The 23,018-nt window shown below is 34.8% G+C and overlaps 4 protein-coding genes across 11 annotated transcripts; all 4 read right to left on the reverse strand.

Moving 5' to 3' along the window:
• Positions 1 to 720: 720 nt before the first annotated feature.
• On the reverse strand, positions 721 to 8,921 carry LOC106769282 (ubiquitin-like-specific protease ESD4). Of its 5 annotated transcripts, XR_002668865.1 has the most exons (11): positions 7,720 to 8,920; positions 7,442 to 7,518; positions 7,268 to 7,361; positions 7,038 to 7,136; positions 6,020 to 6,112; positions 5,806 to 5,925; positions 4,174 to 4,277; positions 3,269 to 3,341; positions 2,570 to 2,830; positions 1,126 to 1,309; positions 722 to 1,055 (listed from the first exon to the last, which is right to left on the reverse strand). XR_002668865.1 is itself a non-coding variant. In XM_014654832.2 (9 exons), the coding sequence occupies exons 1-9, from the start codon at positions 8,551 to 8,553 to the stop codon at positions 2,768 to 2,770; spliced, it is 1,557 nt and encodes a 518-aa protein (XP_014510318.1). In that variant the 5' UTR covers positions 8,554 to 8,920; the 3' UTR covers positions 2,200 to 2,767. The 5 variants fall into 5 exon arrangements, 2 of the variants coding, with proteins under 2 accessions (XP_014510318.1, XP_014510319.1); XR_002668864.1 differs by having other exon boundaries at positions 721 to 1,309; XR_001376318.2 differs by lacking the exons at positions 722 to 1,055; positions 1,126 to 1,309 and adding an exon at positions 2,200 to 2,396.
• Positions 8,922 to 10,260: 1,339 nt separating this feature from the next.
• On the reverse strand, positions 10,261 to 14,766 carry LOC106768803 (pentatricopeptide repeat-containing protein At1g73710). 3 transcript variants are annotated; one of them, XM_014654130.2, is made up of 3 exons: positions 11,463 to 14,766; positions 11,060 to 11,349; positions 10,261 to 10,628 (listed from the first exon to the last, which is right to left on the reverse strand). In XM_014654130.2, exon 1 carries the CDS (start codon positions 14,540 to 14,542, stop codon positions 11,561 to 11,563), a length of 2,982 nt encoding a protein of 993 aa, XP_014509616.1. In that variant the 5' UTR covers positions 14,543 to 14,766; the 3' UTR covers positions 10,261 to 10,628; positions 11,060 to 11,349; positions 11,463 to 11,560. The 3 variants fall into 3 exon arrangements, with proteins under 3 accessions (XP_014509616.1, XP_014509617.1, XP_014509615.1); XM_014654131.2 differs by having other exon boundaries at positions 11,060 to 11,365; XM_014654129.2 differs by having other exon boundaries at positions 11,060 to 11,374.
• On the reverse strand, positions 10,302 to 11,242 carry LOC106766536. Its single transcript, XM_014651259.1, has 2 exons — positions 11,060 to 11,242; positions 10,302 to 10,628 (listed from the first exon to the last, which is right to left on the reverse strand). The coding sequence occupies exons 1-2, from the start codon at positions 11,240 to 11,242 to the stop codon at positions 10,302 to 10,304; spliced, it is 510 nt and encodes a 169-aa protein (XP_014506745.1).
• Positions 14,767 to 14,862: 96 nt separating the features above from the next.
• LOC106768834 lies at positions 14,863 to 21,019 on the reverse strand. Of its 2 annotated transcripts, none has more exons than XM_022784053.1 (13): positions 20,851 to 21,019; positions 20,464 to 20,703; positions 19,580 to 19,763; positions 19,418 to 19,486; positions 19,220 to 19,318; positions 19,026 to 19,105; positions 18,107 to 18,935; positions 17,065 to 17,753; positions 16,075 to 16,159; positions 15,935 to 15,986; positions 15,781 to 15,830; positions 15,482 to 15,529; positions 14,863 to 15,379 (listed from the first exon to the last, which is right to left on the reverse strand). In XM_022784053.1, exons 2-13 carry the CDS (start codon positions 20,700 to 20,702, stop codon positions 15,203 to 15,205), a joined length of 2,601 nt encoding a protein of 866 aa, XP_022639774.1. In that variant the 5' UTR covers position 20,703; positions 20,851 to 21,019; the 3' UTR covers positions 14,863 to 15,202. The 2 variants fall into 2 exon arrangements, with proteins under 2 accessions (XP_022639774.1, XP_014509673.1); XM_014654187.2 differs by having other exon boundaries at positions 20,464 to 20,708; positions 20,851 to 21,018.
• Between the last annotated feature and the right edge of the window lie 1,999 nt (positions 21,020 to 23,018).

A 23,018-nucleotide genomic window follows, 5' to 3' on the forward strand; every position in this document is an offset into this window, starting at 1 on the left:
CCGATCTGCAGAATTTTCCTAACACTTGCTTTCAATCATCCAAATTACTTTCTGCCACTTGGAGCAAATTTCTTTGATTGTATTAAGTTCAGTTTAATTGTGTTCAAGTTTAATTAGTTTTGATTGCAAGATTTGACTAGTATAGTTGCTTAAAAATGCTGGTAAAAATGCTGGTAGCAGAACTGACATAGTCCAAATCTGATACACTTGCAATTTTGGATGTAATTGTGTTCAAACAAGTTTGATTTAGTCATTCAAATATGCTTGAAACTGACTTACTTGACCAATTGCTGTTCTGCAAAATTTGCATATGTTACTTGCTAAATTTTGGGTCAAAAACCGTAACAGTGCAGTGAGTGATGATTGAAAGCAACTGACATAGTGAAAATGAGAATTACACCTGTTTAAACTTTGTTCACTGCTGGAACAAGTCACAATTGGATAAAGAAAGTTGCTCAGATCATAATACTGATTGTATAAACTGGTTTCTGCAAAAGTGCCATCTCAACCACTCAATTCTGCATAAGTTCACAGTTCTGCATAATTTCACAGCAAATAAAATTGCTTTAACCACCAATTGCTGCATTCTGAGTTTGGAAAACACACTTCATGTTAATTGCTTCTTAAAGTTATTGTCACATTCACAAGTTCAACCAATTTGATATCTGTACTCAGACACAGACACAACATTANCTATCTGTACTCAGGGCAGGGGCAGAATTTAACTAGGCTTGAACTGAACTTCCACATTTTATTGAATTAAAAACTTCAAAGTACATCCACAACACAACATTACCTATCTAATTACAATTTATCTTCAAGACAAACATAATAGAAAGCATTGCTGTTAATGCCCATGACAATACAAAAAACACCAACATGATTTTGAAATTTTTTCTCTCTTGCTCTAATTTCTTCTTCAACTTCTCCTTCTTCTTCCTTAGATCAGACACAACATTTTCAATACAGACTTCAACTTCTTCACTNTTCCTTCTTTCTTCAATTTCAAAAGCTCCTTCATCAACCCATTCAAAGAAGTTACAGGTTGAATTACTCTGCAAAAAAAAATTACGAATCACAAATACAATTATCAACACAAAAAATAAGGCATTTCTTCTCACTTACTGCCCAATTTCTACATCTATAAAATAGTCTCCCTTTGTTCTTCAATGTAGTTGCCTTCAATAACAACAATCTTTCCCCACAACCACACATTTTTGAAACTAAGTGAGAAGAGGATCCACATGTTTGGGACATTCCAGAACCTATGCTCCTTGGTGTGCAAACTCCTCTATCAGCTTTCATCTCCCTTCAACAAAGATTAAGCAAAGACAATGAAGTTCGACTACTACCACGATTGCAAGCACAAACACGAACCCTAACTTATGTCCTCCTCCACCACAAAAGAACGAACCCTAACTTAATAAAAAAACAATTTCAAACTACAAAATAATTCCCAATTGAAATTATCTTAACAGATCACACAAACGAGCAACACGTGGCTAAAGTGTTAATCCATATGGANAGAAACGTTTGCCACATCACCAAGGTTTTAACGGTGTTAAGTTTCAGGGACTAAAACCAAAGTTTGTAAAAGTTGGAGGACTGATTTGTACCTTAGTTTCAAAGAGGGACTAAAAACAAAATGGCTTGATAGTTTAGGGACTAAAAACATATTTAACCCTAAAAATAAAAATTACATGAAAAAGTTTAATATAAATTTAAATCTTTTTGGTATCCCTAACTTTAAATAAATTTAATTTAATTTTTTAAAAGGTACTTCTGTCAATCATATATTATGAATTTTTCTCACGTAATTGCACATTATTTATGAAACATATTCGATTTTATCATTATTTACGAAACATGTTTAGTTTTCCTCCCAACTTATTCATTTGAAGAGAATTGATCCGAAGGCAGAAAATTAACTTTTTTCCCGAGGTACATAAACTAAAACATCATTTTAAAATTTGACCTGTAGTTTAATTATTTTCAGAATTTTATTAAATATTAGGAAAAGTTAATGTACAGATAAAAAATCTCTTTCAAAATGTCTTAAATAGCCTTCATTATATTCAACAATTTTCTTTCTTTTATATAATAAGAAGAAAATAAGGGATAAAACCATCAATTCAGATACTTAATCTAAATTGAAATTGAATTCACTATACCGAAGATTTTGAAATTGAATCAGTTTTATTTTAAACACATTTCTGAAAAAGAAAAATATATATATATACTTAATAAATAAAGTCTAATTCCTAAAATTAGTTGTTCTAAACATATTCTAAAATGCTTCATAACATTGCTTCACATAAAATGAGAGTAAGTCAAAATCAAAACCAAAGTAATGCCCCGTTTTCTTCACTGCTCTTAATTCGCCAGATACGAGGGCTCTGCATCACCGCACAAACAAGTTCAAAATTCAGTAGAAAAGGACGCAAATAGTAACTAGACACCTAAAACGGCTATCATTACATAATTAAAATCACGACCTTATAACGCATCTATGATTCACCTTTGCGTAGCATATACAACCTAATGCATACTACACTACCTAATGGTGTACCTGGATATCAGGACGATGTGCATAATAAGTCCAGTCCACAATCTAACAAATGCCAGAACTTTTGAATGGTTATGGCCAAGATCAACTGAAGTGAAGGATACTTCATCAGAAAGTGATCAACTGATTTGACGTAATGACTGTTTCAGATTTCTGATGACTAAAATCCATTGGGGAAATACAGATAAAACATTCTTTAGCTCAGTCAGCTCTTAATCTCAAGATTTCTTTAGCTGTTCTGCGCCGGAAGTACGACATGTGTTCCTACAAGTAGAATTATGGGAAGAAGAATTCAATTCAGAAACCACATGAAAAAAATAGTTACAAAAATGCGCCTTCCTTGGCGAGTATGTGGAACTTAAAGAGTAATTCGTTAGTTAATTTTAGAATGTTCCGTTGGGCAAGGAAACTTGGCTATTAAAACAGCTATCGGTCACACCATAGACAACATACAAGTTTTAATCTTAAAAAGAAAACTTCAAGTAATTTAAAAGATTTGAAAGTTGAAATGTTCTATTATGCAGAACTCTAGGTAGCAATATATCCTTTATAACAGTAAGAAAGTATTCCTTATCAAACAGGTGAGTGAAATGACTTACAAATAAGTCCATGGCTTCAGGAAAAATAAAATTCAATGCTATAAAATGAACAGAAAACAAAGGCATGATTTTCTTACAGAAATAGAAAACTATAATATCCAACCTGGTTGAAACACAGCCCCGAGTTTCTGCTATAGAAGTCAGCGTATTTGATCATAAAAACCCCACAATCATACCTGTTTAAATATTAAGTTGCATTTAGAAAACAATTCGCCCACAAACTACAGGAAATACTGTTCAGAGCTACAAAAGAATAGAATGTAAAGTGAGATTGTATTAGTAAAGTATTGATGTCTAAACAATTTCTTATTTTAAGTCCTACCAAGCTCGCAGTTAAAGAAATTCTTTCCAATAGTGTAATAGAAGAACTTGGTTAGACTATTCAGAAAGTCTTTATCCAATGCTAAATAAACACCAATTTCTTAAAATAATCAATACTTGTGATCTACATTTATATTGGACAATTGACATGCCATCAAACTCCGGTGAACAAAAATCATACACATTAATAAAACTACGACAAATGATCACCATGACTACCTTCAGAGAAGAAAGAAAATTAAAACTTCCTGTAGTGAGCCCTTAGGACTAATTAATCCATACGAAGTCTTGATGATAAATGATAAACAAATTAATTAACAAAGAGTCAAAAAATAGATCTTCCGGTAAATTCAAAATTTATGGTCAGTGCATAAAATCTATTTATGCTGAGTTTTCTTATAACCAATCAATGACAAGACAAACATTTATCCCTTTCATTTCCAGAGTAATTCCCATTTTCGAATATATTATATCTATACAATGATATTTCATTTTGAATCTAGAAATTGAAGAATATATTAATTATATAAGGAAAGCTGTCTGACCCAATAAGATATATATAATTCATCAGCAGTGGGAATTTACCACCGATTATTTTTTATTACAGAAGATATTTCTTCATTTTTATAGGGGGGAATGCTCAACTAATCATCTATTAAGTGAATTGCAAAAGATAAGAAAACAAACCCATTCTGCTGCTCAGGAAGGTCTTCAACAAATTCTTTTTCCCAAGAACTTATATCCATATCTTTTCCAGTCTTGTCCTTTACTTCATCTACAATATAGCTAGCCTGGTAGACATCAATGATAAATATCAGAAATTGCCACACATAAATGCTAAGAAATCTACATATTTTCCCCGAGTTCCCATGTAATCAAGCCCTGTGAGGAACACGGACTTGTTCCCTAACGGTATTGTGAGTGATGACATAAATATATTTCTTCTAACCTTGAAAATGTTGCCTCAATAACTAAACGTCTAAAAACATTATACAACCCAGAGAGTCACACTCACGCACCTCATCAAAGCAAAAACACATTTTTTGTGTATCATATATTGGAGATCTCATGTTACCTAAAACTAATAAGATCATAAACACAACTAACGCAAAAAGTATATTTATAATATATGCAGAATGTCTAAATCCGTTGTCCAAAAGTTTAATGTTCAAATTCAAATACCAAGTCAACTTTCCGGCACACACATATTTGGGCCCTAATTATCGTTTGTTTTATAATTAGTTGGTTATTCCATTCCATATAGTTCTCGGTTGATTTTATGCATGTATGTGTGTGTGTGTGTGTGTGTGTGTGTATATATATATATGTATGTTGTAGGCTGTCTGAAATTACACTCTAGGCATTCAATGATTTGTTTTATCTATTTCCCTTTTTATCAATTTTGATTGTTTAGCTTCCTCAATCCTCATCCACCTAAATTTATTTTTAATGACCAGATTGAGGCATAACAGGCACATGCATAATCTCTTGACATCACTAGATGGCCTGGACAAACAAGATGTTCGACCCATCAAATTGAATTCTACGCATCAGACCTAAGTTTTCTTAAATAACCTGGTATCAGCACTATGAACAAATTTTATAAGCCCTTTTGTCCCTCTGCACTTAGATTTTTTATTTTGGAATTTTGTAGTGAACTGAAATTAAAACAAGATTCTGGGAAGGTTCTAATTCAATTGAGAGCAATCCAAGTGCATCTTCATCTATTTAAAGTAGAAGTGAAAATGCTCCTAGGAACATTTATATTAATGGTAATGGGAAAAAAGTTGATGTAATTATTGCTCAAAGATTGTGAGTAGAAAAATGTTTAGACTCAAACATCATCTTGCTAGAAGTAGGGAGGAACCTTGTGCTTCTGTTTCTGATGAAATAAAAAATTCGATGATCAAAGTAGTTGCAGAAGCTAAAGAACCTTCATTAAAGATGATGATGTCATTAGAGGATTAGACATAGACACTTGACATTTGAATTTATGTTTTACAATATTTGCATGAACTTATTTATTTCAACTATTTTTAGGTTATATAATTTTGTAGACTTAATTGAATTAGAATGTTATTCATATAATTTTCATTTTCACGTGAAGTAAACTCTTACGAGATTAAGAGTCGAGTTTATTGGACTATCACAAGTTTATGCAAATTCTCAAATTTGACAACCTTGATTAAAGGTGTTAATGATTCTTGATTGAAACCAAATATTTCTCTACGACTAACACCAACTTGCTGTCATCACTTCCAAAATATCCTTTTACAAGCAATAGGCAGATAGGAACACCAAACTTACAGTTAAACTTACCAGAACTTTCATCACATGGGTATCTACTCCTTTCAGTGAATCCAAGTACTGAAATTTCTTCTCTTTCTTATTGATAACGGCCAAACACCAATGGATCTCTTTATGGATAGGAACAAAAATCTACAAAAAACAAATAAGGTAAAAGGTCAGTATAAAAACCAATTTTGATGATTATAGAAAGGTGAAAATTTAATAATTCCTTCAATATAATTACTTTATCACATTCATGTAGACCATATCCCAGTTTCTTTTGGCTGGTCCATCTCCTCACAGATTTGAAATCATAACCATTCTTGCCACTTATTAACTGGTAAGTAGAATTCACAAATAAAAACGTCAATGACAGGTCAATAAGACTAAATTGCAGATAAAACAAAAGATATAACATGCATGATGTTTCTATTTCTCCTGTTTATGGCATGGATAGGGGAGTCTTGTTCATAATATTGATATTGGTTTTTGTTAAAGATATTATTTGATTACATTAAATAGGGAGATATGATATGATTTGAGAAGGAAATCTTACCAAATATTTCTCATTGTAGAAATTAATTTTGTTCCTTATTATTGTAACTTTTCTTCTTTATAAATAAGAATACTCATGTATCTACTCAACACAAGGGATTCATTATATTCCTCGATTTCTCTCTTCTAACATACCAGAGTACTACCATCCTCCATAACTTATTTTGTCACTAATTCTTTCAACAGTTTGTATCCAACTCGTAGACTCAACTACACCCCCAACCCCAAAAAAACCTCCACGTTAATCCAAACTGGTAGAACCGTAGGGTAATAAACAAATTTTAAACAACCATGGCAAAAACACTGCCTATGTATCATCACATAGTCAGTCCCATGCACAGATCAAGGATTTGAGTCAAGCAGTTGACAACCAACATAACTTTATTGACAGTGAATTTGTCTTCGTCTCTTTTATACGTAAATATGTTATGTTTTATTATTGATCATGAATCATATGACTCATGATCCGGAAAATGGGCTTTCAGGTTCGTAATTTATATCCGTATTAAACTATTGTGTTTCCAATGGAAAACATTTTAAGACATGTTTCTTAGAAACCTTTTTCATTACTTTTACTTTCCATGGAAGAAATGAGCCCCAAAATAAATCTACAAAACATGCCCTGGAGGATTAAAATAAAGCACAGTCGAAAGAAACATGTGTTTGAAAGTATTATTCAGTTTATATGGATAGTAAAAGCCTACTACCTTCTTGTAGAAAAAAGTATTGAAAAAATGACACTTCAGAAACTTCTGGGGCTCTCTTCTCTCCCTTTCTTTTAGCAATTCAAGGTACAAATTTATTACCTGGAAATGTTAAGGTATAAGATCACTGAATTTCAAATCATTGACATTGATATTTTAAGTCAGATATTAACTTTCTTCTCTTCCACAGCAATTCAAAATAGTTTAAATAAACAATAAGAAAACAAGGTAACCTCGTCATTTAACCATGCACCCGGTCTAAGGCATTGAAATTTTTCTCCTGAGACCTCAATGCAAGATTTCTCATGGGCAACCAAGATCTTCCTCCTGTAGAAGTAGGCCCTCAATAAGACAAGGTACAGCTTAAGCCTTTGTCAATTGCATATAGAAAAAAATTCAAAAAATACCTGTTGGCAGAAAAGGCACGTGTGACCTCAACTTCTTCCTCTTCAGTAAGAGGAATAAAAGGTTCAAAGGGCACTTCCTGAAAGCCATGTTAATATTTTATCAACTGCACTAACATTTACAGTTTCCTATGGCTTAATAACATAGTGACACATTTCAATACATCATTCATAAATTCATAAATGTTGAACAAAACAAAAGAGGAAAGCATACACCTAAGCAGTAACTAAAGCGTCATCAGACAAAATATAGAAACACAGGGCAGTTAACAAGTCTTTACCTGTACTAGTTCCTTCTTCGGGCGCAACAATTCAAATGTGGACCTACGCTTCTCATTAAGCTTAATTTCAGCCGACAGCCTCTTAAGCGTATCCGAGCGCTTGTCAACAGCCTCAAGCAACTTCCTGTAGGCATGAACATCCGAAACATCACGTTCGGGAGTTAAAGACAGAGTGCCGAACATCTTCACAGCATTAACAACATTCAAATCGCCGTTAGTCAATTCCGAAACCACAGATGAAGTTGACTGCTGCTGAGGACCGCCACGCACATCCTTAGCTTTCATATCCTTCACTTCAGTCACAACCAAATCACCCTCTTGCCACTTGTGCTCCGTCACCACAGAGCGCACATCCCGTCCATCTTCCCTAAAATGAACTTCCTCCACACCTGAATCTTCGGAAACCATGCCCTTGGGACTACCATCATCCACTTCTATCACCTCCTTACCCTTTTCCCCAAACCTAATGCTAGCTAACGCTGAATTCTTCGCCCTTTCGTAATTTTCATTCAGCGTGTTGCCCACATCATTAACAATCTCGTCCTTGCGATCATAATAACTACCACTGGCATTCAAACTCGATTTCATTCTATTAAAGGTAGGAAAGTCAAACTTACGGGGTCTACACGGTGCGTGAACCTCCCTACGCACCAGTGGCTTGGCTTCAGGATATTTGGAAATTCTGGAAACGATACTACTCGAGGATAACACAGAGTGCGCGTGGTTGTCGGATGTTGCCGACAGTCTGAGCCTTTTGGAATTGGGAGATGGAAGGTGGTGACCCACGGAGAGCCAATGCTGGCGGCGCTTGCCGTTGCTAGTTACGACGGCCATCGGAGAACAAGCATGTCCAGTGGGGGTTGGGAGAGTTGGGGATTGGGCGAAACCCTAGAGGAAAAGGGAAATGAAGAGAAACGTTACGTTAGGGTTTATGATAAACGGCATAGGAGAGAGTGAGAAGGTGGAATTGAGAAATGAGGTAAACGGAATTGGGTGGAAGAGTTTGAGGGCCGAGAAATTGAAAGGTGAAAGGTACGAAGAGATGAGAAGAGAAATTGGAGTGGGGGAGTGAAAAGTGGTATAGATCTGTCGTTGATTGGCAATTCACCTCCGTGCCTGTTCCGTCGATGATGACCTTTTTCTCTGTCTTCTCTTTTTCGCGGCACAAACAACTACGACTCTTCTTCTCAAATTCTTACCCTTTAATTAACATTTATCTTTTTTATCTTCCAGGAGTTAACTTTAATCTATTTGAAGACCCACTTAGATATTTATTTTCACACATTTTTTTTAATATTCTGAGACAGTGTGATTTCTTTATTAAGATTAAAATAAATATATCAGTATAATAATAAATAAATATATAAAATAAAATATTTTTTCTCAGAATTAATAAAATGACTCCCTCGAAATATATAGGACTGAAAAAATTAATATATTATATAGAGTGATGAAGAAATAATTAATGATATAAATTAGAAACAATTTATACAGAAACTAATTTGTAAAAAAATCTGTTATATGATTTTTTTTTTAAGTAAAAAAAAAAAAGGTTTGAGAGATTAGAATGAGTTAGACACAATGGGGGGAGAGTATAAATATCTTATTTTAATTATAATAAAAAAAAAGCGCATTATATAGTAAAAGTATTTAAGCAGATTTATTGTTTTGTAACTTACAATATGTTTTATTTACTCACCTGAGGTAATAGTGAAATTTTTTTTAAGTATTTTAAAAGCATCAAAGATTAAATGAATTAAATTATTTGAAAGATAAAGAGGATGCGCATGTCTTGTGCTTTTCTTCTAATTTTACATTTTTATTATTATTTTTAAAATTTAAATAATTCATAAAAAAAACTATTTTTCGGTACTATAATTTTAGTAATTACTTTTTTAATTTAAATAATTACTCACTGTAAAATAATTTTTATTCTTTTATCATTTTAGTAATTACCCATAATGAAAAATATTTGCAGAATATTACTTATAATAATTTTTTATTACAATAATTAAAATTTAATTTACTTTATCAATAGTTATATATTTTCAATTATATATTTATAATTATGCATACCTTTTGTTTTTCTAATTATATCCTTTTAATTATTATTTTTAAAATTTAAATAATTTATAAATATTTAAAAATATGTTCAAATAGACAATAATATCTGTATTTATGCTAGTATAAATAAGAAAAACATCATAATAAAAGTTGATCGGTATAATTAAGAGTATTTAAATTATACATATATTGTTAGGTATATTGTTATTTATCCAGTTTTGTATCATATATTTAATATTATAGGATATAAAAAAAAATCTCTACTAAGTGTATTCATTATATTTTTTAATATTTATAAATCATCTATGAAGGTAAGATTTTATGTCAATATTTTTCTTCTCAGTTATTTAAATGTGTCTTTGTGAGATATCATCACTTTAAAAATGGACATTGATGTATTTCTTTGTATTTTTATAGGTATTTTGTATCTACTAATATTTTTTTTAGTTTGTTCCATATTATACAATAGCTACTCACTTTCAAATTAATGATGAGACAGATTTATTTTTCAATCATTGTCAATGTTTATACTCTTCAAAAGAAAAAGACCTAATGGTAACATTGATTGTTCTAAAGCTTGATTGGTTGCCAGATGATACACATAAATCTATAACTACTCCAGGGGCTGCCATAGCAGTAGCTTCAGTACCAAGAGGCATGTTCACATAGCATGATGTTCTCATCACAGTATCAGGCATCGAATTACCCAATGTTGGTCCTTCCATGTCACCAGAATATCTTGGATTCAGGATTGGTATATACATATGAAGCTTGTTGAACCTGTTCATCGGATTTGGCTTTTGATAGCTTCCTTGTTGAAATCTACGAAAACCTGGCACAATGGCCTGAAACAACCATAACATTTTACAATCCAATTAGCCGTAAACAAGAATAAACACATGGACTGTAGTAGTTACAAACGGTTCAAGACATTGCAACCAAAGCTACTTCAGTGGATCGACCATAAAACCAATCATTGCCTTTACAACTGTTTGTGATTGTATTCTTCCAACCCTCGATAAAGGGATCGGTATAAATTCATCTAAAATAGCAATATGGAAAAATAAATCATTGTCAAAGACACGACAGTGCTAAAACGGTAAGTTTGTGAACTTGTCACATCCACTGCACAGGGAGGCGAATAACAGAATCAGCTTATAACAGTGTTGTAATTTGCAGATAAAAGGGTCCAAGACAAGAGGACTTAATAGGGTATAGATTTAATTGAAGAAGAATGTATGCATGAAGTGAAAAGAGCTTAAATGTAAAAGAGGACCTCCTTGGCAAGATTGGTGGAGTTGAGAACAATGATACTGGAAGAACGGGTTCTGATGGAATAGATGGGTCCATGTTTTTGAGCCATCCGTGCGAAGGCCTTGTAAGGTTTCTTCTCCTTCAACTGCAGTAGATTCCCTACGATGGGCAGTCCAGGAACAGCTGCAACATTCACCAGGTTCATATGCCATTCTTATTTGGGAAGTCCTGCATGTCTGCGAGTGAATCCTGGTATGAGGCGGAGCAGCAGGAAGAGAAATAGAAGAGACGAAGCAGCCACAGCAAGTAAAGCTGCAAAGGAGTATGTCTGAAGAAGCTGAGAAAGGAGATTAGAGTTCAGAAACGTAATTCTAAATTTTGACACACAAGACTTTCTTCTACGAATTGAGGACATTGAAACTAACCTGAATTGAATGGCATTTGTATCCGTCTTCATACAGTTTCTTGTCAGCCCCAGGAACCTGAAGAAGCTGTATCAGAATTCGTCATAATCAGTTTCACTTCAAACTTCATATTCATCTTCACTTCCAACTTCATATTCATCTTCGCTTCGAACATCATATTGACCTTCACTTCCAACTTCAGAATGTTCTTCTGAGTTTAATGCGAATCTCATTTCTCGGCTAACTACCTCGGCAAGATCCTTTCTATTGCAAATTTTATAGGCTTCTATAATAGCCTTGTACAAAGACTCACTTGACTCAATCTCTCCATATTCTAATTGGCTATATACCCGTTTCACACCTTCAACCATGCCAGCTTTTCCATAACAACCAACCAGATATATATACGTTGCAAGGTCAGGTCCCAGGTGCTTATCCCGCATTTTCATATATATATTCAAGGCCTTGTTGATATCTCCAGCTGAACCATATGCATAGATTGCCACATTATAGGCAGAGGAGTCAAGTTCAACCTCAGATTCAATGAATGTTCGAGCAGATTCAAGTGCCAAAGTATGCATACCAACTAAAGAGTACAAAGCAGTGAAGGTTGCTTGCCGAGCATACGGTTTCCCCTCCTGGTAAGATGACTCTAACTGTGCCACTGCTTCATTGGGAATACCTCCCTTCTTTAATATAGTGAACAAAACTTTAAAAGTTCCATCATTTGGCAAAAGCTTCTGAGATATCATCTCATGTAGTAATTTACCACATTCATTGAATTGCCCATTGGCGGCATAACACACCAGTACCTTATTATATGAAACACAATCTTTCAGTAAACCCGACAGTTTCATCTCCTCTGCAATCTCGATGGCTTTGTCCATCATGCCCACGGCCTTATAAAGATACATGATTGTTGCATAGGAAACTGCATCCGCCCGACCCATTTCTCTCAAATTTTCAAAAGCCAACTTGGCTTCAGAAACCAAGCCAAGATCCGCAAAGAGGCCGATCATACTATTACATGCAACTAAATCCAGACCCCCTTCCATGCTCTTCATCCGCTCATAGATGGCTTTTGCTCCTTCCAAATTTCCAACCTTACAATAAGCCTTTAGTAAGGATGTTAACACAACTAAATTAGCTGAAAATCCAGATTCTTCCATCATGTAGAAGTATTTAAGTGCCTCTTCAAGACTACCATGTTCTGCATGTCCATTTATTAAAGAGCCATACACAACCTCATTTGGTCTTACTCCAACTCTTACCATTTCCCCGTACACACGCTTGGCATCAGAAAGCTGACCAAGGCGAGCATAACAACCAATAATAGCAGAAAAAGTTTGACAAGGTGGCTTAAACCCCAATTCCTGCATTTCATCCATAAGTTCTATTGCTTGGTCCACTAAATCACCACCAGACAACATTTGAATAAGGGAATTGTACGTGCTTTCATTAGGCCAAATCCCGTGATTTTTCATTCCCTTAAAGAGAGACACAGCCTTGTCATAAAGTCTTGATTTTCCATACGCTTTGATCATGACATTGCACTCTAAAACATCCTTTTTACGTAATGTCAAGTCCCTTCCTCCATAAAACAAATTCTCTGCTTCCTCACAGAGTCCTCTCTCAGCAAAAACATCCATAACTGCCGCCCGAATTTTCAAGGACATCTCCCTATTTATATGAAACTTCTTCAGCAGCTGATACACTTTATCAATATCCCCCTCACAAACATACATCTCCACAATTCCCGGAAGTGAATGCTCATCAATACCCACAGAATCCCTCTCCATTTCATCAATCAAATCTTCCACATCCTGAACCATATTCTTTTTGCATAACATACCAAGAAGAGCTCGGTAAGTCACAACATCAGGACACAAACCAGCCTCCCGCACTCTCCTATAACAAGAAACCGCAGCATCGACATCCCCAGCCTCAGCATACAAAGACAAAAAAATATTATAAGTCTTGGTATCGGGCGCCACCCCTTTCTCGTCCATCATCCCAAGCAAAGCCTCCGCCTCCACCAAACCACCACGACTCCCACAAATAAAAATCATGGTATTAAAAGTCCACACATCCATGGCTACACCCTCCTTCAGCATTTCTTCAAAAACCTCGGCTGCATCGCTTAACCGCCCCGCCTTCCCATACAAATCTATCAACACATTATAGGTGGTAGAGAGACGTGGCTTCTGTGGCACATTGCGCAAATTTGAATGTGCCACATCAGAAGAAGCGGACACTCTTCCACCAATCTTAAACAACTCAGTAGAGAGAAACTGCTTGAAGCTAATTGACATTGATGCAGACCCATTAGTACTTCTACCACTAGCATTACCACGAAAAGAACTCTCTAAATCCAAATCAAGATCATCCAACTCAACACTCCCATCACACCACCCCTTGTAAAACCTATGAGCCCTATCAAACTCCCCCACGTCCTTCAACACCTTAACAGCAGTGCACATAGTAACCTCATCAGGGAAAAAGCCTCTCACCCTCATGTGCCTAATCCACAAAAGCGCTTCTTGGACAAGACCCGCCTTCCCATACACATCAACGAGCATGCTGTAGGTGTTATTGGTGGGCAAGACGCCATTTTTAGCCATGTCTTGCCAGCAGATGCGGAGCTGGTCCCACTGCTGAGCCCTTCCGAGGGCTCTTAGAACAACGTTGTAGTGAATGGCGTTGTGGGTGTACCACGTTTGGGACCTGAACCAGTCGAAGGCCCTGGCCGCGCGCTGCGACGAGGAAGACAGTTCGCTGAGGATGACGGTAATTTCTTTGGGGGAGAGGGAGGGGGCGTCAGGGAGGGAGTCAAGTGCGATGGCCACATCCGCGGCGGCGTTGAGGGATCGGAGGAGGGAGGGCAAAGCGCCGCCGTATGGTTTTTTCTTTTTCTTTTTTTTGTTTGAGGGGAGGGGGAGGGTGTTGGAGTGGAGGGTGCAGAGAGTTGGAGAGACACGTGGCGGTGGGTGGAGAGGGGAGAAAGGTGGGAAGAGGAGTTTGGGAAAAAGGGTGGTGGTGGATGAGGAGCAGGAGAACGAGAAGGAAGAAGAGGGTTTAAGGGAGAATGAAGCTGTGAACATGGTTGTGGTTGCGGAAAGAGAAGTGAGGTTTAGGGAACGGTACCAACAAAAAAATCTCAACGAAAATTAATAGATGAAAATGAAGAGAGGATTGGACATGTTTACCCCTGTGTACCGATCCAGCCAGATATCTTTAACAAACGCGCCTATACGACAATTTATGATTATTTCATTTCAAATATACGAAAACGAAACAATAAAACAACAGCAACACATTATCTGTTATAAAATATTATTAAAAAAAAGTTGTTAAAATATATCTTACTTACGTAGTCGGAAGACAATGGTTATTGTTAGTCCGGAGACAAAATAAATAGACATTACAGAGAAGACCATTTTATTTTTACAGGAAAAAAGGACATCTAATATTGCAACCATCTTGATGTGTTGCTTGCTTATACGAAGAAAGAGAAAGCAATGCTAAATGGTGTATAGTACAATGATCCCATGCTATTCATACAATGGCACGCAGCTTCATAGTTCTCAATATTTATCATGTACAATGAAGCTTTCACCATCGTCCGTCTCCTAACACTAACACGGGAGAAAAAAAGTTAACGTTTTACAAAAGAAAAGGCTGACCAGTAATTTTCCTATAACAACAAACAGCCATTCGCATTTTTAGCTTTGGAGTGCTAGAGCTTTATGCTTGTACTGTTTTCATACAAGCTGCACTACAGCAATTACCCTTAGGGCACCGTTTTGGAGAAGATCAGCAAGCTCATCAAATAGCAGAGCAGTTCGCCAACCCCATCCCTTGGGATATTTAGGTAGAAGTGTGCCTGTTTGTTTAAAGCTTCCAAACACCATCATTTCCCTCTTGGATGGGACAGACAACTAAATGAGAAAAACAGAACAATCCCAGAATAGTTAATCAAAATGGTAGAAAGTCATGAAGCACCAGAATATCAATGTGTTATTCATCATGACTGATATTACCTGGTAGCGTGCAGTCACCTTTTCACGTGAGTCAACATACATGTGCACCTGATAATGCATTTCAAAGATATGAAAGTCAGATATAGCATCTAATTGAAGATCTATAATTGAAGCAACGGGAAAATCAGCTAGCAAGTATACATGTCCGGCCATATAATCAACCGTCTAAAAACAAAACGAAACAAAGAGGCATTAAACTACTGCTAAAGGCATTAAGCTTTTCAAGCTTAACAGCATAATCTAATTCCAATCTATATTCAGGCCCAACTCATTCAAATACTATAAAGTGTTCAGCTAACCTTTCTATGTATATCGGTTATCTCTGCTTTTCGACGATGAAGAAACAGCCCTGCATTGGCATTAAAAATAAGCTTCCAGACAGACAAAAGATATTCTTTATTTAATATTAATACGCATCCCTAAGGTAAAATTTTTGATGTATTAAAGCATTACCAAGGGTTCGCCGTCCCTGGGGGTCTTCATCATTAAAAGCTTGTACACTGACCTGATGATTCAAACAAACAAATTTTATTCATACCAGGACATGCAAAATCATATTAAATGAATATGAAGGTGAATTCACGTCCATGTACCTTCCACAAAGAACCAGCGTAGAAAACTTCTGTAGAATGCTTGACCTGACCATCACCAAGCCTATGCACATCCTCAAAACGTACACTGCAAAATCAGTAGAAATTTACAGAACATTTACATAAATTGGTGAAACAAAGTGCCCAGGAATTTGGGAACCTTGAAGATAGAAAAACACAAACATGAAGCGTGGGAAGCAAGCCAACATGAATATTATATGACAAAAAAGCTGAAAAAGAAAAAATAGAAATAATAAAAACTGTAAGAGGTCACCCCCTAAAGCCAACCCAGATTACAAGATACCTTCCATGAATTCAGGAAATATCAATTATCAAAAAATTTTAGACACATCAAAATCCAATTTAAAAGAAACATCAAAATGAAAAAGTCAAGAAAAAATCATCAGTCAAGAGCAAGTATGTATCAGTTCCCCTCATGAAAGCAGACAACTCAACTTCAGTTAGAGGTGATAATAGTATGAGGGACACATGACTGAAATGGAACATGGAGAAAGGAAGGAACTGTTAGGATACAAGGAGAAGAGAAATTAGTTAAGATAATTCGAATATTCATGAGTTAGTTACATGAGTTGTTAAGGAGGTGAATTTTGTAGACTGCACATTAGCTCTTTGTGAAGGGGAAGCCCTTGAAGGAGAGAGTGCTCTCATATTTCTTGTTTTTTTCATTCTATTTAATAAAAACTTTTCTTTTCTCTCTCTTTTCAATTATTGGTTCCTAACAAATTGGTCCGACCAAAAGTCTAAGAAAAAGACTTGGGAAGTCCTACAAAATAGCATCAACAACCAGGTTCTTGTAATGAAAGTATCCAAAGAAAACTATCCAAAGAAAAACGATTAGCTGGGGAGGATTATCAGATCAAATTGACCCACCACAAGCTCGTGGAATGGGGAATATGCAAGCTGACCCACCACTATCAATATATACCTCATATATGCTAAAAATTCACAATAGTTGCAAAGTGGTTAACTTACCCAAAGCGAAAAGGGGGAAAATGGCTTAAAGGTGTTTTCATATCCAGTGATATGGAAGCACTGTTGACATTGTCCCATTCTATACCAATGGTATGTTCTGGTGTCTCTAACATCTGCATGGGGATACCACCAGTACTTGCATCTCCAGCATTACTTCCAGACATGCTGCTTTGCATGCCTATTTCATATGCCCTCTGTGTTAGCTCTGTATGCACATTTGTTCCATTACTCCCTCCCAGGCTTAACCCAACTACAGCTGTCAATCCATCTCCAGAAAGGTCTCCATTTGGGTCAGCACGTGTATCTGAATCATCATTGGCTGCAGACTGTGGATGGTTTCTGTTGCCAACACCTAATGGTACACGAGAAAAGACGAAACGTGTAGGATGAGAAGCAGATGCCGGAACAAAATTAGTTCCACGGCCAATACCTGCAAGCCCATCAATAGCACCTCTAACATGCACTCGTACAGGTCTAAAAAGGCCATTTCTTTCACCTGCAGAAGATTCAGCAACATATATATTTCCCACACTGCCAGGCATAATGTTCTGATTATGTTCTTGCATGTAAGATCCAGATGTAGAAGCTCCATGTGAAAATGCAAATTGCTTTTGACAAGTACAATTCATGAGGGAGCAAACTTTGCAGGTATCAGCGGCAATTTCCTGTACTCTCTGACTAAGAAGCATCTAAGAAAGGGATAAAGTATAAAACACCAAAACAATAATGTCAACAACATTTTCCCAACCAATAATCTCTGTACCAAGAATAGCAAATTTTGTACCAACTTCAATGACCTATATATTGAATGATTGGTAAGCAAATATTACATTGTAACATTTAAATATTTTCAGGGATAGAAGTTTTCTGAGGCAGATATTAGGTTTGTTTGAGGCAAAACGAAAAGTATAAGTTGTTACTTTACAAACTTAGCTGTTTGTTCGCTTTAGAGGCATGATGGAAACTGTAACGTTATATTATATAAGCATTTTTAAGAAGGAAAATGCAAACTAATTTTAAAAGACATTAATCTCAGTCCAACCTGAAGCCAAAGACCATCATTTACAGCTTTGCAAGGGAAACCTAATTCTTCAAGTTGCTTTCTGACATTTAGAAGCGCATCAAAAGACATATTGCAATATAAAAGGGATCCCCCTTCAAATATATTGAAAAATGCATCATATTCATCTCCATGACCTCTGTAGTTTGCTCTGGGGTGAGCTTTAAGCTGTCTTCTGCCAACAACTTGGCCATTCCATGAAAACAACGGTGTTCCATATCTTCCCCAATCACTGGACGTGAGCTCATTACAAGAATTTGATGAAAAACAATGTCTCGATGGATCCCTAACAAACCAACTGTTGTCCTCCAACTGGTAGCAAGGTCCTTCTTCTGACGGCCCTTCAAGAACCACTCCAGGGGCTGCCATGGCAGTAGCTTCAGCACCAAGAGACATGTCCACATAGCATGATGTTCTCATCACGTCTGTATCAGGCAACGAATTACCCAATGATGGTCCTTCCATGTCACCAGAATATCTTGGATTCAGGTTTGGTGTACGGACATATGAAGTTTGTTGAACCTGTTCATTGGAAACAGAAACACTATCGTTGAAGTCTGCCACTGGATCTGCAAGCTCAACTAGAACGCTTGAAGTGCTTGGGTCCTTTAGATCACTTTTAAGATTCATTTTCCCAAGGTCAGTTTCCAACCTCTTAGTAGTGCAGCCATCAATTATACTTTTTCCTTTGCTGTTAATAGAATCAGCATGAATACCAGTAGCAGACTCAGAATCAGAAATTCCATGCGAAGGATGTTCAACCTTGCAATGAGCACCTTTTGCCAGGAATGTGTGCAAAGCCAATTCAAACCTTTTTATAATGTTATAGAGAAGTGTTACACAGCTTACAAAGTGCAATCTGTAAACCACAGAACCCAAATAAAAATTTGGAACCACTTACCGTTTCTCTTCATTGGGTATCCATAGATCATTAGAAGTCAATAATGCATGTAATGTTTGCGATGAAAGTTTAGGAAGCACCTACAACAAGCAAATGTTTTAGTCCAACCTAATCCTCGTAATCATAGTAAAAATATAATAAATAAACAGAACAGTAAAAAATACAACACCAAGCACTTCTATTTGCCTCATTACCTCTTTCAATTCCATGCCACCACTTTGACAAAGGTAACCCCAGCAAGCAGTTCTAACACGCTCCCCATGAATGCCATAGTCTTGGTTCTCCGCAAACACCTAGCATACAATCAATCATAAACCACTAATAACTAACCAAATCTTTTTACAGTATTTAAATTTCACAATGAGGCTATACAATCATCTGGATCCTTGAACCTGATAAGCCAAGAAGTTTGAAGTCCACAGCTCAGATATAATGAAATCTGTACAAATTCCACACAAATCCTACACAAATGTATAACACACCAAATGAAATATATTGCAAAATTTAATAAGCAATAACTAAGAACTCATCAACTTATCCTGTAAACATCATACCTGAAGGTCGAGAAAGGATGCAGCAGCAAGAACACGAAATGCATTATTATCATTAAGCTTAGGGTGGTGCCCGTATAGGTACGCCAAAGCCATTGCAATTGCCTCATCATTAACATTCTTATCATCGACATGCAGAGTCACAACAGGAGCACTGGCTTCTTTCCAAGGCCCGTGAAGCATGTTCCTAACAAACGGGAATCGTGCAATATATAACTGTAATATTCTCAGACCGACTAAAATAAAAAGTTTAGTTTATTCTTCTCAGACCAACAAAATAAAGAGCTAAATAGGTATATAGGATCAATGCAAAATCTTTTACATTTTCAATCAATCAGAAATCATCCTCCTTAGTTTGACTTTTATTATAGTTATTATAGATTCCAATATAGTCACCACCATACATCACAGACTATGAAAGCATAAAAACTTTTTATTTACTACAAGTTATTATACAGCGTGTAGGTTCATAATTCACACAACAATCACACTAAACCTACAATTTAAAGTTATGTGCTAAGCAAAATAAAGCACAAAGATTGGGAATCGAAAAATAAATAAAGTACGATAAATAAAATTCTTGGAAAACTTGTTTAAATTGATGAGACGCAAAATATGTCGCTGGTGACCCATGTTTTCTACAAGAAAGAGAGAAACAATGAAACCATTGTTTTCTACAAAGGGAAGAAACACGACAAGTGAAACAGAAGAGAGAAAGATAGAGAGGATGGTCTACCAACCATCGTCGTCGCCCTCGTTTCAATTCCTCTTAAACCATCCCAAACAGATTGTTGAAGCGAAGGTTAAAGTTGATGGATGTAGAGCAATTACAATTACAATTACGATAATAAAATAAAACAATCGAGTTAATTGTGTTAATCAGTTACCTGAAATAGGAACTGCGCGAGAGGATAAGCCGATGAAGGTGATAAGTGGAACCCATTGCATTGACGACGATGTCGGAGAAGGAACCCGAATTGAAGCCTTCGATTTGGACATGCTCGCAGAGGGAAGCGAGGTTGCAATCGACGCCGCGCAACTCCGCCGATGCCCCATCGGAGTGCTGCGGCGGCGGAATGGCTGCGATTTTGGTTTTTGGATGCTCCCGATACTGAGGCTCCTCCATGCTGCACTGCACATCAAAAAGCACACTCTCATTCTCAATTACAGTGTCGATCGATCCAACGGTTTTATTAGCGCGACAATTTCATTTTCACTATTCTAATTATAATAATAATAATAATAATAATTACTATAATTATAATTATAATAACCTTTTTCTTCTTCCTCTGCCTTATGTGAATCTCTCCCAATTCAATTCATTGTGTTTGGGTCTTTGCAGATTCAGTGGAACTTCGTATTGATCCAACCTTGTTTCTTGGATCATTGTAATAATGTTTTCTTTTTCTTTTTTCTCTGTCCAAAAAGGGAAAGCTAGGCCATTTTGCAACTTACTTTCCAACACACTACTAAATTATGAATAATACCATGGAAATCTAAATACATAGAAATCAGATTGAATACAAAGAACAATGTTACAAAATTATTGTACAAAATATTTTTTTAAAATTAAAAAAAAAAACACCACATTTTGAAAGATTTGGTTAGAATACAAATACTTTTAAAATAGTTTTAATATTATTTTGAAAATGTAATGATTGTAAGAAAAAATGTGATTAACTTTTTCAATAAATTTCAAACCTGAATTTGACGTGGACGTAAACCATGTTACTAACGAAATTATATGACATTGAAAGGATGATGTTATTAGTGATCAACCATAAATTTTCCATGACTGAAAAATATAATTTTTGACAATGTAAAATTGCAATTAGCAAAAAAAAGTTTTTTTTTTCTTCTATTTATAAATTTTATATTAATGTTTAATTAGTACTTGTATTTCAATATCCAAAACAAATATTTAATTATTTTTAAATATCTTTTTTAATTCAATTTAATTTCAATTTTATTTAAAATCATGTTGGTTCTTTCTTTAAATTGGGATGACAAAGGATGTGAATATTCAATATGAAAAATATGACAACGGATGTTCTTTAAATTCTTAACTTTTTTTATTATTTCAATGTTTTATAAAAACTTAAATAAATGATATATCAAATATTTAATATAAAAAGGGTTGAATATGTTTTTGGTCTCTTAGAAAATTGGAATTAGTCTTTCTTCAAAACTTTTGTCTAATTTAGTCTCCCAACTTTAGAGATGTATGAACTTAGTCCTTTTAACCAAATTCATTTGATATTTCAAACGTATTTCTCAGTTAACAATGAAGCAAGAATGGGTCAAACAATGTAAACAACCCAAATGCTATCATGAAACGTGCTTGAAACATCAAATAAACCCAACAAATTTTAATTAAAAGGACTAAATTCATACATTTCTAAAGTTGGGGAACTGAATTGGACCAAAGTTTTGAAGAGGGACTAATTCCAATTTTCACTTAAAGTTAAGAGACCAAAAACATATTTAATCTATATAAAAATAACTTATTCAATATAAATATATAGAAAGAAATACTAATTGTATAAATATTAAATTAAAGTATCAAATAATAGTCAAAAGGAAATGAAATAATTATATAAAATGTTATACGATTAGCATAAATAAAATTTTATAATAATCAAAATTTCTATTAATTTTAAAATTATTAATTAAACAAAATTAATATATTTAAAAAATATTTTTTAATATTATTAAAGAAAACAGATATTTAACTTAATATTTTAAATGTTTACTTTCTTTCTCAATATTATATCCAAATATTTTTTTTGTATATTAATAAAGGTTATAATACATTAATTACATATACTACTTAAGTAAAATCACAAATAAAAAAAATTAAACTATTAATAAGTTAAATTTATAAATAAATATTTCATTGTTTTGAATTTATCAAATGATATATTATATTTATATAATTATACTGACAAAATTAAAACTTCTAACCCTTGCATTTTTGTGTTGTATGTGTTTGCCTTTTTCCTTGCGATAATCATTTAATCTTTTGGATGTGAACAGTAGCTGATGATGTACCACTCGAGCTCGCATTAGAGAACGAAGAAGACCCGACCCATGGTACTTAGGACTTTTACTAATTCTTAGTTTGGAGAACTCTTTATTTTGAAAAGACTTCTAGCTTTTATTTTATCCGTATTTTTGAAAACACTCCTTAAGCCTCCTTGAACCTTTATTCAGTCATGTATTTTGGAGAATTATGAAGCTTGTATTTAAGTTTTAAATTTCTTCTATATTTTGAATAACTGTAACCTTTAATGCTATCATTTTAATACTCTTGACTATTCTCTTTTATCCGAAGGCATCCTAAACATACACACGTCATATATATATATATATATATATATATATATATATATATATATATATATATATATATATATATATATATATATATATATATATATAT

This window comes from Vigna radiata, chromosome 7, assembly GCF_000741045.1.
Source record: "Vigna radiata var. radiata cultivar VC1973A chromosome 7, Vradiata_ver6, whole genome shotgun sequence".
NCBI lineage: Eukaryota > Viridiplantae > Streptophyta > Magnoliopsida > Fabales > Fabaceae > Vigna > Vigna radiata.